Source organism: Brachycentrus maculatus, unplaced genomic scaffold (genome assembly GCF_059751285.1).
Source record: "Brachycentrus maculatus isolate JH-2025_06_01 unplaced genomic scaffold, ASM5975128v1 h1tg000306l, whole genome shotgun sequence".
In the NCBI taxonomy this organism is placed as follows: domain Eukaryota; kingdom Metazoa; phylum Arthropoda; class Insecta; order Trichoptera; family Brachycentridae; genus Brachycentrus; species Brachycentrus maculatus.
Genome location: NW_028281056.1, coordinates 1,315,853 through 1,332,780, shown reverse-complemented (window position 1 = coordinate 1,332,780; position 16,928 = coordinate 1,315,853). Strand labels below are relative to the sequence as shown.

At 35.9% G+C, this 16,928-nt stretch overlaps 1 protein-coding gene across 1 annotated transcript in view; it reads right to left on the bottom strand.

Annotated features, from left to right (window-relative positions):
• Positions 1-2,993: 2,993 nt before the first annotated feature.
• The window catches only part of Hexo2 (beta-hexosaminidase 2), a 40,711-nt gene continuing 26,776 nt past the window's right edge, over positions 2,994-16,928 (bottom strand). Inside the window, exons 2-9 of the mRNA XM_088267798.1 lie at positions 14,755-14,868; positions 13,728-13,916; positions 9,637-9,845; positions 7,350-7,671; positions 6,545-6,872; positions 5,645-5,871; positions 4,507-4,742; positions 2,994-3,438 (exon numbers count right to left, since the gene is read on the bottom strand). Coding sequence (XP_088123924.1) covers positions 3,257-3,438; positions 4,507-4,742; positions 5,645-5,871; positions 6,545-6,872; positions 7,350-7,671; positions 9,637-9,845; positions 13,728-13,916; positions 14,755-14,849 — 1,788 coding nt within the window. The 5' untranslated portion in view covers positions 14,850-14,868 and the 3' untranslated portion in view covers positions 2,994-3,256. The remainder of the gene's footprint in view (positions 3,439-4,506; positions 4,743-5,644; positions 5,872-6,544; positions 6,873-7,349; positions 7,672-9,636; positions 9,846-13,727; positions 13,917-14,754; positions 14,869-16,928) is intronic.

Below are 16,928 nucleotides of genomic sequence, written 5' to 3'. Positions count from 1 at the left end.
TTATAATGGATTATTTTAAACTAATGTAAAAATGTTTATTTATAAAAGTCAAGTGAAAATTTGAAAATAAAATTACGATGTAAAATCAGGTATTCTATTTGTGTGGTGGCAATACTTGAAAACATGTGATTTTGTGACAGTTAAACAATAACCTGAAAAATATATTACGTATGCCAAAATAGTCTTTATATAAAAAGTCTCAACAACTACATTAGCGTTAATTATTTTCCCGCATTAATATAGAAGATTTAAAAAAAAACGTGGACAATAATATGTATTGTTTTCATCAGACGAATTGAAATACATATATTATATTGTAAATAGTATATTATGGGCAATTATCTAGGATCGTGGATCAAAGGGCCAGTAAAAAATGTATTTGTATTTAAAATATTTTTATTGTATCAGTGTAGTTTTTGTTTTTTTTTTGCATCAGGATTTTTCTCCCCTCCCCCTTTTCGAATAGTCAGGAGCATTCTTTAATTAATATATGCTTGTTTGCTGTGATATAATAACAATATTTAATTCTACTTGTTCTGAGAAATGAAAAATACATATAATATGTTAATTACAAGTATACTCAGGCTCAGATTTTTCTAGAATTAAATTATTTTTATGCCCCAGTTTAACCATATCAATTAATATACCTAAAAAGCTGATGAAATGATAAATACGGGTAATTTTTTAATGATATTTTTAATGGGTATGTTTCTTCATAATAATAATAATGATAATATTAATTTTAATAATAAATAAGTATATTTTTTATAAAGCGTAGGTATTTTTAAAGGGGTAAAATGTATAGACTTATAGACACATTGTCATATACATTTCTAATTAAATGTAGTGTGTAATATAAAGAGATTGAAAAACATTAATAACTAGCAAAGTGGAAATAAATAGTATACATAATTTGAACTTATTCTTAATGAATTATAATGTATGTACTTTAAGTATATTTAAAAAGGTTTTATTGACATTACGTTGGATGTGTTTATATTTTTTTTACACAAATGTTTGATTTACCCACACAAGAAGTTGTTATGTATATTTTTTAACATAAAAAATTCACTACAGATGGCAGCACTGAAAATGTAAAGCATTCCTGTAACATGGATTACACCACATATGTACTAGTTTTGAAAATAGAGTAGTTAATATGTTTTTTTTATGGTTTGAATGGTGAATGTTGCTCGATGTACAAAGTGATCATTTAAACCATCCAATAATAGGTTGTCAGCCCTATATTAAAAGGGTGGGTCTTTGTTAAAACAATACTTATACGGGTTCCTCTACTGCTTTACAAAATGAAAGAAATAAGCTTGATTAATTGGGATAATCAAAAATATAATATGTATAATTCAGACATTTAAAATATCATGAATGGTGAAATTGTAATTGAATATTGACTAAACCAATCTGTATAAAGTACCAAAAACTGGAACATAATGCACATTAGATAAATCGGAACAAAATTATAATTTCTATAATAAGCTTTTCTAACTTATAAGTACGTAGGTGCTAATACATGTTATAATATGAGGCATATTAGTATGTTCTAAAAACAGGAATACAATACATAAATATTTGGAATGTTTAATTGACATAATTTTTGTACTAAACAGTAAAAAAAAACGGGAAAATAACATTAAAACCATTTTATAAAGAAAATTAAGTCACACAGGGATCACAACACACATTGATGATGTATGAAAATGAATTAATCTAAATAATTGTTTACAATTAATTAGTGCAATTGCTTAAATATAGAAAGTGTAAAGTAAAAGATCAATATAATACCATATCCTGTTCATTTTAATATCAGTAAGTGAATAAAATAACACAAGCTGTACTCTCTAAATAATTTTGTCATAATGACAGCTAATATAAATGGCACATTGATAAGTTTGCAATTAGAAAATGTGTAGCTGTAATTTATTAAATAAGTTTTTATTAACAAACAAATATACTATTCTTCTTTTGTCCTACCCACAATCAAGTGGTGCATAGGGCACTGCGTCGAATCAACACAGTGCTAACTTGATAATGATTATACAAAGGCAGTGTGGTGACTCAGGTAGGTCCCTAAACCGACATCGGACCTGCATAGCTGTCAAGTTGACAACAGTGACGAAGCAGAGGCTATAAAAACCCTTACACACTTGCAACCACTTTCTTAGCGAGTGTTTTTGCCTAGAATTTTCACTCATGAATTACATGAAATTAAAGTGACTTAAACATTAAGAGTAAACCAACTCACGAGTAGGCATAGGCTATGAAACTTATAAAGTTGAAACCTGAGTAGGGACATGATAAACGGTGTTGCGTAAGCCGTAGCTAGATTTCAGAGTCACTTGGACGTTAGGTAATTCAAAAAATATATAAAAAAACAATCACTGTCTTTTCATCTGCCCGCTCAACCAACTGCATCCACAGCCAAGACCTTCGCGTAGCAAGAATTATTGTCAACTTCATCCAGTTATGTTTATTTTTTTCATTCATTCAAAACTATTTGGATCTTATTTTTTGTTTTCCTAATGTCCTCCATCCTCAAATCTCACGTTCCTTCGTTTACGTCATTTGTAACTCTTCAAAAATATACCACTCCAATCCAAATATTCAAGAATCTGTAACACAAGACTCTTTAGTTCATTAAATAAAAATTTTCAATCTGATACGGTGCCCTATGCACCAGTTCATTCATTCATTTAGTTATTTCTTACAATCTAACGTATAGATACAGATATCAAAATTTATTTTAATGTTTTAAATGTTATCTGTTTTATATCACAGTGCCCAAATTACTATTCTTACTAACACATTGTTTGCGGGAAACGCTTAAATGCATTTTTTACATACTACTGGTACAGAGCGAGAGACGCTTACAAGTGTTCTATATGCATACTTTTGGTAGCCAGGAGTGCGAAGGACACCAAAAAACATTGTACAGATCAGAATTGGGTTTACGGTTACTTGTGATTAGTATACGACCCTAATTTAATTTTAAAAGAGCAATATTTGCATTTTTTATTATTTACAAAAATACATACTTCAATTTTTGTGAGTGCAGGCTCATTATTAGAAATAGGTATCAAATTGTGGTAGAATGGGTTCAAACCGAGAAACTCTGACTCAAGGGTCCGCGACACAAACCATGGGACCACAACTTAAAACAATTAGTATACTAATTAGGGTTAGGGATGATGAAAAAACTGCCCGACAACAATGTGTTAATACAATGACTATAGTCATCAAGTTACAGGCATTCTCCTTCATTCTGGTAGCACCACATGGGCTGAAGAGCTTCGGGCTGCAGCCCCCGAGTCATGAGTCTCTCTCTGTGTCTAGCCATCCTGTCTTCGGCAGCCCCGTAACGGGAACTTGGATCTGCCCACAAGCGTTCGGCCACTGCGGCCGCTCGGGGCCATATACGACCATCTGTAAACAATTCAAAATATGTATTGAAATTGTAAAATAAAGTCAGATTTCCTTATTAAAGTATAAGACAGAAGAAGATGGTGATGGAAAGTCTCTGTATTTGTTGAAGCATAGCAAGCGATGATAAAATTATAAACTTAAAAGTAGATTTGTTGACTTAATCAATATTTAATCTTATTATAACGTTATTTTGTATTCTCAAACATCACTAACTTTGTGGTATGGTAATATAACACTCATCATTCACTTAGTGTTATACCACTTCAAACTCTACTTCACACTACCAGTTTCTGAATAAAATAATAACTGGTCAACTGTAGAATACAGTTGACCTGTTCATGGAATGGTTATTCAGAAACTGGTAGTCATGAAGTAGGGTTTTTCAGTGGTATTACACGAAGTGAATGACGAATGATAAGTAGAATGGTATTATAACGTTGACCGGTTTCGAAGCATACAGTTTTTTTTCCGCAAGACTCATCGAGTGCACCTATTTACGTGTGATAATACTCGTATACCATACAGTTCGAATTCGGTTATTAATTGATTGCACACAATTGGTAATAAGTATGTCCATGTAAATAATATTAATTATAGAATTTATAAGATGTTGCTTATAAACATTTAAGATTCCTTGAGAATGATGAAACTCCAAGAACAATTCTGTTAGTTTCATAATTTTCCTTTTTTATATTTCTTTGAAATATGTTTGGTAAATACGTATAATTTTATTTGCTAAATTAAAAAAAAAATAAGCTCTGGTATACAAATTGTTATAAATTTTATTATAATATTTTGATTCTTTTGAATTAAAAAAAAGTAGTTTTTCAATTTTTTTTAATGAATTGAAACAGAGCCAAAGGTGGTGGAATTTATCTTATGTAACGCTAACAAGTCATATTCACAATACAACACATGCGCTATTTGCAAAAACTACTCATTCGAAAGCATTAAGCGGTCAAAGAAAGAAGCAAAAATAATAAAGATAAACTCATTTGATACATTACCATGATGTACCAAAAAGCAAATGCTGATGATTAAAGAAATTACAAAATAATTTATGCTTACCTATAATATTTTCATCTACATATTCGGTCCACATGCAAACTTCTCCTCCGAGAACAGTCTTGTATCTGGGCAACGTGTTATCATACGCCGTCCTCCACGTGTGGTACTGAGTAGTGCCCCAGAATCCGTGGTCCAGGTACCATGCATTCTTGGTCGAGATGATCACTCTGTATCCGAGTTCCGACAGTTGACTTGCCAAGGAGTCCTCCGCTACCACCCACGTTTGTATCACATATCTGAAAAAATGTGGCTAGTGGTCAGTTTGTGTTGTAAATTCATTTGAAAAAATTTAGTGGACCAAGGTAAACTATTTTTTAACACATTATTTACGGCGTCCACATATTTGTGCATTTCAGAAACCTTATGTTTGCTTAAAGATGGAGACTGACTGGAGCATTTCGTCGTAACGTAACACGTTACGATGCGAGCATTCAGGCAGTCAGTACAGCGAGCCGAGCGCTCCATCCATAGTTTCGGATGCTCGCTGATGCTCGCCGCGAGCGATGTTACGACGTTATGTTACGACAAAATGCTCCGGTCAGTCTCCACCTTTGGATTTCGTTTACTTTCAACTTCATATACAAAAAGAGTGTCTTAAAAGTCAAATTTCTTGTCATGTTTGCTTTGCTGTGTTATGAATAGGTGTCACTTTAATACATCGCTTTTAATACATTTGCATTGGTAAATTACTAAGTAAGAATGGTGGAAATTTGTAATCTAATGTAATAAAAATTGATGACGCAAATCATTTTTTACAGGATGAAACCCCAATAAAAGTATACAGAGTAGGTCTCCCATATTTCGGGTCATGTTTCAATCATACTCGTATTTATAAAAATATTTTTTATAATATTACATATTGTGGGTTATACATACAGGTAAAAAAAATTAACTGTAAAATCCTTGTTTGAGTAATCCCTGTTATTTAAAGCTTTAGCCTGAATAAAATACCCGCTATTAAACTTTAAGTTGAATTTACTTATAAAACCACATGAATATGACATTTCAAACTATTTAGTGTATTTTGTTAGTTTTTAAAACGTTGAAAACTTTATTATACTGCATCATTAGTCACAATTGCATATTTTCGAGTTAACGTTTTTTTGCCAGTACGATATGATAATTATTAATGTCTTACCTTTCTTTAGGTAGGTAATTTTCTATCACAGACGGTGAGGTGAGGTGACTAGACCAGAGTATGATCGGTGCGTTGGGACTGGAGTCAGCCGCCTCGTCCCAGACCCTCAGGGCGGTGGCCTGGTACTCTGCCCACAGCTTCAGGAAGTCAGAGGCTTCCCGACCCATGCCCCGAGACTGCATCAGGTCCACTATCTCTTGGGTATTATTCCAGCAAGGAAAGAATACCTGTAATTGTAGATTGAATAATGTAATTATAAATACAAGAAATGTTGCAAAAACCTATGTGTTGTGCAACAGCTCATGCCTAGATGCCCAGCAACTCTTGACGTTGGGCAACCAGCTCATTGAAAGGGTTGAGAGTTTCAAGTAATTGGGAGTGTACATAGCTGAAAATGGCAGCCTTCAAAAGGAATTGGGAGAGCGTTTAGGAGTCTCCATTTAATAGTATGAAGGTTGTATGGAGATCGGATTTATACTTGGTGAAGATCGAATGCTGCCTATACAATGCCAGCATTGCTCCTATTCTCTTATACGGTTGTAAAACATAGAACCTTACAAGGGCCCAGAGCAGCCATATATGTACTTAGCTTTGAAAATAGGTGTCAGCGAAAATATTTATTTAATATTTATTCATTTAGGCGTGCGGCGGTTTGTCTTTGTGCGGAATGAAGATGAGATAAGGCGTAGGACGCAGCAAATCTTAGTCATAACTGTCGTCAAGAAAAAGCGATTCAGTTGGCTTGGGCATGTACGCATGCCTCCCGAGAGCCGCCATCAAGCTTGCCTCTTTTACAAGGCATTAGGTATATTTGATTAGTGTGGTTGTCAATCATGGGTAGAATGGTGAACTTCCATATTCTTCTCCATCTACGCTGAGATATCAATACATCCGTCATACCTCATCCCCTCCCATGTGGAACACCTCCCCGCGGGGCATCCAGTCCGCCAGGTCCCTGTACAGCTCCCCGAGCAGCTGGAAGACGCGCGCGTTGGCAGGGTTGAGCTGGCCGCAGGGGGGCTGCACGCAGCGCTCGCGCCAGCGCGGGTGCGCCCAGCAGGCCACCAGGGCCCCCAGCCCGGCGCTCTCGCCCCACTGCCAGCCCGCCCCGGCGTGCGCCGGCGCGTCAATCTCCATGATCACCCTAATCCCGCGAGCGCGCGCGTACGCCAGCAGCTGCTTTATGTCGGACGGGCGGTACACTTGTGATGGGGAATACGCACCAAACCTAAAAAATAATATATAACATACATTTAACAATACATTTGTAAAACCATACTACTATTTTTTTGTCCAAATACTTGTTCACACGAATCTGGACTGCTTTACTTTTAGTTAAGTTAATTTCCACTCTGAGTTATATTTACATTTTTAACATCTCAACATAGATGAAGAAGAATATGGCAGTCTGGGCTTATAACTGAAGTGAAGGAAATATAAATGTGGAAAAAGTAACAGTTAAACATTATGAGAATTATTTCCATTACGTAGGGTAGAAAAACGGACTATTTGGTTGTTTACAGTTAGTAGCAAAAAGCCAACACGGATTTTGGTAGTCAATGTGTTAAAAACTGGTCACAAAGCCTAATCCAAGAAGAAGAAGAGGAAGAGGAAGAAGTAGAAGAAGAAGAGGAATAATAATAAGAAGAAGAATAATAATAAGAAGACACTAAGATTTACCAGAAGAAGATGTTAGAATGCAAACCTGGCCAGTTGCGGTACCCTCGGCGACACGATGGGGAAGCTCTGCGAGTCAGTGGCGTGCCAATGCAGCACGTTCATCTTGCTGGCTGCCATGCCATCCAGCGTGCGGCGTATGGCCCGCGGCGGGATGTAGTGGCGGGCCGTGTCCAGCATGAGGCCGCGGTGCGCGTAGGCGGGCCGGTCCAGCACGCGCGCCGCACTCAGCACGAGCAGCGCGCGCCCGGCGCCCAACGCGTACCCGGCGAACAGCTGCGAGAGCGTCTCCAGGCCGTGCCGGGCGCCGAACACTGTCGCGGCGTGGATGTCGGCGGTCAATTTTGTCCCTGTAATATAAACAAAGTTTTGAAAATAGGCGCCTGAGGCGAATACTGGGTGTAAAGTGGTATGACTTCTTCAGGAATGAGGATGGGAGTAGAAGAACCCAACAGCCCCTCATACTGGAAGTCCTAATGAGGAGAAGATGGACATAGTTAGGACATGTCCATCTTCTCCTCTACAAGTTGATACAATATAATAGTTGACTTTCTAATGAGAAAAATCGTTACTCGTTTTCCAAGATTAAAAAATTCTTAATCAGAAGGAAAAGTCGAAGTTTTTTATATTGATACCTCAACATAGATGAAAAAAAAAATTGGAAGTCTGGGTATTTACAGGGCTTACGGCTGAAGTGATATTTTTATAAACGTTTAACTTTTACCATTCTACCCACGATTGACAACCACACTACTCAAATTTAGGAAATTGTATAATTCCTTTAATTTTTTAGCTTTTAGCACCATCTTTAGTTGAGAAGGCTAGTTTTTTTTTTATAGTTTGACCAGTTTTTTTAGTCACAATATTTTGAGTGAATATTTGAAGGATGGCTTGACTCTGGCCAATATCTGTACCCGACGGATTCTCCAGTTCTTTGGACACGTTGCGCGTGACAACGAGGATAGCCTGGAACGACTAGTTGTGATCGGTAGCCTGGAGGGAAAGAGAGGGAGAGGAAGATCCCCTACACGATGGGCCGATCAAATTAAGGCAGCAGCAGGCACCTCAGTGGTTGGAGCGCTACGTGCAGTGCAGTCAAGGGATAACTGGAGAAGAGTCATTGCATTTGCAAGGGTCACAACCCTCAGCAATGAGGGATAAGGCGGAGAAGAATTTTGAGTGACCCATGTAGGTTCCAGAGATGCTGGCTTAGTATTGTCGAATAAATGAAATGAGATGACCCATATATGTAGGTACCAGAAATGCTGGGCTTAGGAATGCCGAAGGAATGAGATGAGGTGATTGCAGAGGAGTGAGATGATTCTTTTTTTTTTTTTTTCTTTACAAAAGAGAAATATTTGTGTTTTTATGATTTACACAAATATTTCAATTTCATACTATTTCTGTGAGCCTAAGCGGCTCATTATTAGAAATAGGTATCAAATTGTGGTAGAGTGGATTCGAACCGAGAAACTCTTACTTAAGAGTCCGCGACATTAACCACGGGACCACAACCCGACCCGATTCATGCAGGTACTAGAGATACTGCCGATTGAATGAGATTAGGTGATCAACGCCGGAGATAGCAGCCATCTCTTTTAAATAGACAATTTCTTTATTCATCACTCTGCGATTGAAAAGTCTATACACAAACAATGTTTGTGTATAGACTGCATGTCATGCCCTGCTGTGCTAGCATTACTTAGGTAGGTTGTGCTTGTAAGGAGTAATTAGGTTGGCTAATGCTACTGGTTACATGCTTTCAGCAGATTCGGGCATTGACTACAAGATGTTGCAATATAGATACAATATGCAATACAGGTGCCACAGTCAGAACTATGCCATAATAATCAAACGGTGAATGAGGAATATGATAAAAAGAAGCTTTGAAGAATATGATGGCCTGTTGACGGTAAGAATATAAGGAGAATGATGACTTATTGAGGGTAAGAATATAAAGAAAATGATGACCTGTTGATGGCAAGAATATAAGGAGAATAGTGACCTGTTGAAAGTAAGAATATAAGGAGAAAGATGACCTGTTGATGGTAAGAATATAAAAAGAATGATGACCGGTTGACGGTAAGAATATAAGGAGAATGATGACCTTTTGACGGTAAGAATATAAGGAGAATGATGACCTTTTGATGGTAAGAATATAAGGAAAATTATGACCTTTTGACTGCAAGAATATAAAGAGAATGATGACCTGTTGACGGTAAGAATATAAGGAGAATAATGACCAGTTAACGGTAATAATAAAAGGAGAATGATGACGTGTTGATGGTTAGATTATAAGGAAAATGATTAGGTACCTGTGGACTTCAGATCTAAGGCATAACTTTCGTCGGTAGTCCAGTCCAAGGTAGTGTCGTCAGTGGCCACATTCAGGCAGACCATCATAGTGCTATTGGAAGCTGCAGAAGTGTTTCCTCCGCACTCCTGCTTCAGGGACCAGAGAAACACCTTCGCCATCTCCTCCATGAGGGGTCGGCTGGCTCCTGGAACTTCAGAGTAGTCTAGTCTGAAAAGAAACAAAGAATATATACAAAGTACTCTTAATATGGGAATTCTAAAGGGTTTTTCTTAATTATATGAAGAGATTATTTCCTAGGTGACGTTGTCCATGATAGAAGGACCTACAACCTGAGGACGAGGAGAGCTGACCTCAGCAGTCTATAAAAGATAAGTTGGGATGTAGCCAGGAAGAAGAAGAGAAGATTTATTTTGTGAACAAACTTCTAATACTTCAAAAATCTATTTTGCTTATAAAACCGCGTTTATTTGGTAATATAGTAGTACTGCTGGCAGTGCACAACTTAGTCCTGGTTCCAACCCTAATGTATGGATGTGAAGCATGGAGTTGGCAAAAGAAGAATGAATGTAGACTGAATGCAATCGAAATGCGATCCATCAGACAAATGTGTGGTAAAACGATGTACAACAGATGTTCCAGGGATGAAATAAGGAAAGAATGCAAAGCTAAGATAAGCATTATCGATAAAATTATGAAAGGTGTGTTGACATGGTTTGGACGTGTGTAACGAATGAGTGAGGAAAGAACGGCAAAACAAATTTACGAGGCGAATGTAGTTCGAAAAAGGAGCAGAGGAAGACCGAGAAAAAATTGGCACGATCGGGTATGTCAAATATTTGAAAGCGGTCAGGAATCGGAATAATCGCCGGGTATATACGAGGAGATGCACGAATGTGGAAGAGGCGAAGGATATTTACAAAGACAGATTGGTATGGCGTTCTATTCTCCCTGACGGGGAAGCAGCGTGATGGTTAGTTTACTTTAGTTATGTAAAATCGCAATAATTGAACACTGCGTATAAAATTGACAAACATTCGTGCAAGAAAGTGTGTGAAAGAAGCTCAAAAAAGACAAAGTACTGGACCATTGTCCTTTATATGTATATGTATGTTGTAAATAGACCCCACTTAGAGCTGATTCGTTTAGCGCGCCATTACCGCGCTAAGCGGGGTATGAGCCTTCTGCCTTCTGCCTTCTGAGCCCGCCTCGGGGGTCCGCGGAAGCGCGTCGCTCCAGGCCGTCCCGTGACGTCACGGCGCTATTTTGGGCGCGCGTAAATGTCACCAGACAGCGGCCGCAGTAATCACAACACAGGACGCTAATAATAACACAAGTAGCCGGTGTTGCCCCATCGTCTGGCCCGACTCGACACTTGACGCCAATGGCTCTCCATATTGTCGATCACAGTAAATAGATAAGGCGCTAACGACATAATGTAGATAATGGATATGAATGATAATGGGTATTCAATCATGGGCAGAATTGGTGAATGTTACACGCGTGTAAAGTGATCACTTAAACCAGCATATGATGGTCGTAAACCTTGTAAATGCCCAGGCTTCCATATTCTTCTTCATCTATGTTGAGATATCAAAAATAATGTAATGTGGGTGACTTTAACTCAAGGGTGTACACTCAAATATGGTAGACAATTTAGTACGCGACCGGCTGCCCGAAGAGCTACGCGTGTTTTCTGCGCACATTTTTTTTTAAATAATAAATATTGGAATTTGATTTTTTAGAACATATATTGAACAAAATATTCTATGATACAACTCCTACAAATTAAAAAATATAACTCCTTACCTTTCAATAATTCTTTAAGCCATACATTTATTTGAGAGAAACGAGAGGATTGTAGACATTAACAAATAGAGCCGCCAATAATTTGGCAATGTTACCAATATTAAAATAAGTCCATCGTTTCTGTGACGTCATTCATTACCAACTTACGAAAACAACGTATTTACGAATGCGAATTTTCCACAAGAAAATGATGAATGAAATATTGATTATATCGGCTGTTATAAACACAAAACGAGTCTAATACAATCCTTTATGGGTAGAGTATGTTAAATTAGATATCCCTCCCGTCTGATAATGATCAAATCTTTCTATCGAGAAAATGCGGAGCACACTTTGAGAACCGCTGGTCTACAGAATTGCAAATGCATACGACTACCAACTACAAATTACGTGAATTATTAATTCTCACACAGTGTCCCGATGTTGTGCCAAGATTCCCTTTGTGCATACTTCGTGGAGCGGCTAGTTATTGTCACTTTTGTGTTATTTGAGAACGAGGTCTCATAATTCTTTATTCATGACTTGAATTCATACTTGAATTCGTATTACTGATTGCCGAGGCGTGTACAGACGGAATCCTTTAGGGCGTTTGTGCACTGCACGGAATTTTACCATCCGGCACTTCAGTTAGCATATAAAACAGATGATTGGCTTGGATTGGCTTGTGCTTTTGTCCATCTTTCTTTGGATCGTTGTTCTCGATCGGTGCGTGATCACGGTGCGCGTAAATTCGATCACGCTTAACTGTCGTAGTGCTTTCAAAGACAACAGCTGGAGGCGCGTTGCAGGAGCCTGGGTGAGGATCTATCCAACATCGAATCCGTGATAGTTCATAAGGAACTGTCATATTTATCATACATGATAAAAATAGTGAAGGACATTGGTAACATAAACCAAAGTAGGACACAAAATGCCGAACCCTCTTCTAGTGGAACGGAAGGTCTGCTGATGACAGTCAACAGTCCGCCTTCTTCTGAGGAGTGCAACGTGGTTTCCTCCCAGCAATGAGCAAATGCAGAGAAGTTCCTATTTGACCCACACTAGATGATCCCTCCTGTTCCCAACACGGATTCAAATAAAAACATATTTAATTAGCTAGAAGAAACAAAAATCCACTAAATGATCTATAAACCTTGTACATAATAAGCAAGGTAAATAATAAATGCAATTCCCATCTAAAAAAAAAAACTGTCGTAGTGGCTTTTATTTTTCAAAATCGGACAGCTGGACGGTAAAATGCCGTGTAGTGCACAAGCGGCTTTAGTGTGATTGAAGTCTTACGGACACAGAAGAAGTATAATAATTTAATAATACAGGCATGAAAGTAGACTAAATGCAGGCGAAATGTTAATGTCAAATTTTACCCATTCCTTTATTTTGCCTTTGTTCCATATTTTATTTTGACCCCTAACATCCGTCTGCAACAAATTAAAAATGTTCGGAACTATATATTGCAGTGTTCGACTCCCATATTTATTGTCAATTCTTGGGACTATCAAACCTTTGTTGTGTGTAAATTGTGTATCATGGTTGTGTACTAAAGAATTTCGATATTTTTGTCTAGTTTGTTGTTCAACGATGATACTCATCCACAATATTCCACGTACCGGCAGTAATTTCAAATGTTTATACCATATCGCCCACTCCTTTCAAGAACGTCATAAATCAAAATACTTGATTTTTCAGGAGAACGTTTTTATAGTTTGAAAATATAATACAATGTATTAAAAATAAATATCAAGCCACTTACTGAAATTTTTACTGTGCAACATATCTTTTTAGGTAAAACCTGAAGGTTTTTTCTCCATTTGAAAAATATTTAGTTTATTTAAAAAAATAATTAAACAATACCTTTTCTTCAAAATGCAAAAACAACACTTTCTGCCCTGTAACGAGTAAATATTTAGTTAAAAATATGCCTCTTTTTCTGGGATATAGTACATTTTCTGGGCATTCCGAAAATATGTACAACTTAAAATTGTCGTTTTTTGATTTATGACGTTCTTGAAAGGAGTGAGCGATATATCAAGATTGAAAGCACTTTACGTAGGGCACGTCGATGTGGTCTCTCTTATTTTTTATTATTATTATTTTTAATTATCTCTCGTCCAAGTGACTCTGAAATATAGCTACGGCTTATGCAACACCGTTTATCATGTCCCTACTCAGGCTTCAACATTATAAGTTTCATAGCATATGCCTAGGCACTTGTGAGTGGATTTACTCTTTTTGTTTAAAGTTACTATAATTTCATGTAATTCATGAGTGAAAATTTTCTCTTACTTGACGGCCTCTGGGCTGATGAGCAGCACGCTGGCGGCCAGCGTGGTGGGGCCCGTGGGGCGCGGCCAGAGCGGCCCGTAGTGCGCGCACGTGAGGCGGCACGCGCTCGGGGACTGCTCCGCGGGCGCACGCGGCGCCCCCGCGGCGCGCGTGCAGCGCCCCCCTTGGCAGCGCCAGCGCCACTGCTGCCTGAAACGTCACACAACTATACAGCCCAATCCTCTAATTGTTATGAAAACAATAACTGCTTATACGTGCCTGCCATGGATTTGACGTACACGCCAGGCGCGTACATCTAACACTTTCACTTAGTTCTGAATACGCGCCAGACGCATAAGTATAAATTTTCCCCCAGTGCGAAATACGCGCTAGACGCGTATGATTAATAACAATGTTCTAAACGGCTTAAAAGCTTATAACAATGTGTATGGCTTATAACAATTGCCAAATGGCTTAATAGCTTATAAAAATGTGTATGGCTTATAACAATTGCCAAATGGCTTAATAGCTTTTAAAAATGTGTGTGGCTTATAACAATAGCCAAATGGATTAATATTTTTTGACAATATGTATAGCTTACAACAATCATACAAATGGAATAATAGCTTATAACAATGTGTATGCCTTTTAACAATCAGTCAAATGGCAAAATAGCTTATTACAATGTGTATGGCTTCTAAAATTGCCAAATGGCTTAATATCTTATAACAATGTGTATTGCTTATAACAATGAGCCAAATAGCTTATAATTATAAATTTTGTAAATTGAATGTTACAATTGCCTGTTTTTATGTTACTCATTATTGTACATGTATTTAAGTAACTATTCTGTTGAATATCCAAATGAATAAATAAATAAATAATAAAAAATAAATAATAAAAACAATGTATATGGCTCATAACATTGAGCCATATGACTTAGAGCTTATAAATCTGTATGGCTTATAACGATGCGCCAAGTGGCTTTAAAGTATCATTGCGCAATTAAAAGTACAAATACATATTATATAAAAGAAATATGACTCACCATTCTGATCGACCCTCCTGAGGCAAGCTTCGACCATTGTTGATAATGCAGCTTACGAAGAAGACAATCAAAGACAGCTGCTGAAGTTTGTCCATTTTGCGGAACTCAGAACACCTAAAAAAAATATAAAAATTAGCATAAAAAAAAGACAATCAATGTAATGTAGATATATTTATTATTTTGAAAAGGAGGTTTGCGTAGTTTCCTCCCAGCAATGAGCAAACGCTGAGAAGTTCCTAACTGGCCCACATCATATTATCCTTCCTGTTTCCAACACACATTAATATATATATATATATATATATATATATATATATATATATATATATATATATATATATATATATATATATATATATATATATATATATATATATATATATATATATATATATATATATATATATATATATATATATATATATATATATATATATATATATATATATATATATATATATATATATACATTTATTTATATATATATATATATATATATATATATATATATATATATATATATATATATATATATATATATATATATATATATATATATATATATATATATATATATATATATATATATATATATATATATATATATATATTTATATATATATATATATATATATATATATATATATATATATATATATATATATATATATATATATATATATATATATATATATATATATATATGTATATATAAATATATATATCCGCCTCCGCAGTGTAATGGTCAGCACGCTCGGCTACCGTTCTGGAGGTCCCGGGTTCGATTCCTAAGGGGGGTAAAATAAATATAAGTGATTTTTTCACTGTCATATTTATTCAATATTACCCTGGACTGGTACCTGAAGCGGAGGGCTGATCACCTTTCTTTCATGTGTAAACGATCAAGATAACGCTGCGTTTATATGACGCAGTGCCCTATGCACCATTGGGGTGCGGATAAGGGTTTTATTATTATTATTATTATAATATATATATATATGTATATATATATATATATATATATATATATATATATATATATATATATATATATATATATATATATATATATATATATATATATATATATACATATATATATATATATATATATATATATATATATATATATTTATATATTTTTTTATAAAGCTAGAAGTAACTATGTAAAATCCACTAGTTGATCTTGAACATAAGATTTTTTTTTGGAATGGTATCCATGATTTGCCTCAAAGATGGACAAAATGTATAGAATCCGATGGTCAATACTTTGAATAAAAAAAATATTGAGATTCCCTTGAGAATTAAGCGTTTTCTTTATTGAAAAAACCGACAAACTTCAACTAACACCCCTGGTAAATGGAACTCCCATCTAAAAACAAAATTTTGACAAAAACAACATTTTGAGTGTGTTCATACACTTATTTATCACTGTTCATCCACATAGGAGTTATTTTAACGTCGTCTAATTTTTGACATCTCAACATAGATGAAGAAGTCTGGATATTTATTCATGTACACTTGTACACACACAAATGTTGTACATGAGTGATATATAGTATGTAGGAGTTCCAAATTTTTTAGTAGTGTGGTTGTCAATCATGGGTAAAATGGTGAATGTTGCGCGTGTTTAAAGTGATCACTTAACCAGCTTATGACAGGTGATAAGCCCTGTAAATACCCAGACATCCACATTCTTCTTCATTTACATTAATAATTCAGAAAATACAACAAAAACTTAATGAACTTATTAAGGTCAAGTTTCTATTTTGTTTTATTATTTTTTCATACATGCTGTATTCATAAAACATAAGTTTGAGATGTTTTTTTGCTGTTGGGAAATGTGTGCATTCAACACAGTTGTGTGGTCTCCAAAAACGCGTCCATGATAAATCGTTAGATAGGTTCTTGTACCATTTAGTTTATAAATAAGACGTCATATTTCACGACGCGACATGGACATAAAACACATTTATAATAACTCCGTCAAAACACGTTAAGTGCCTTATATAAAAAGTGGCTATTTTCATGGGCGGGGGCGTGTTTGTTGTAAATTCGCGGGTTTTCAGTTTTCCTGAAAATAACCCTCCTGAAATGACGACTTGGTGCCAGCTACCAGCTAAACGTAGGTACTAATAATGTTACACCAGTAACTAAGTTTAAAGGAGACATGC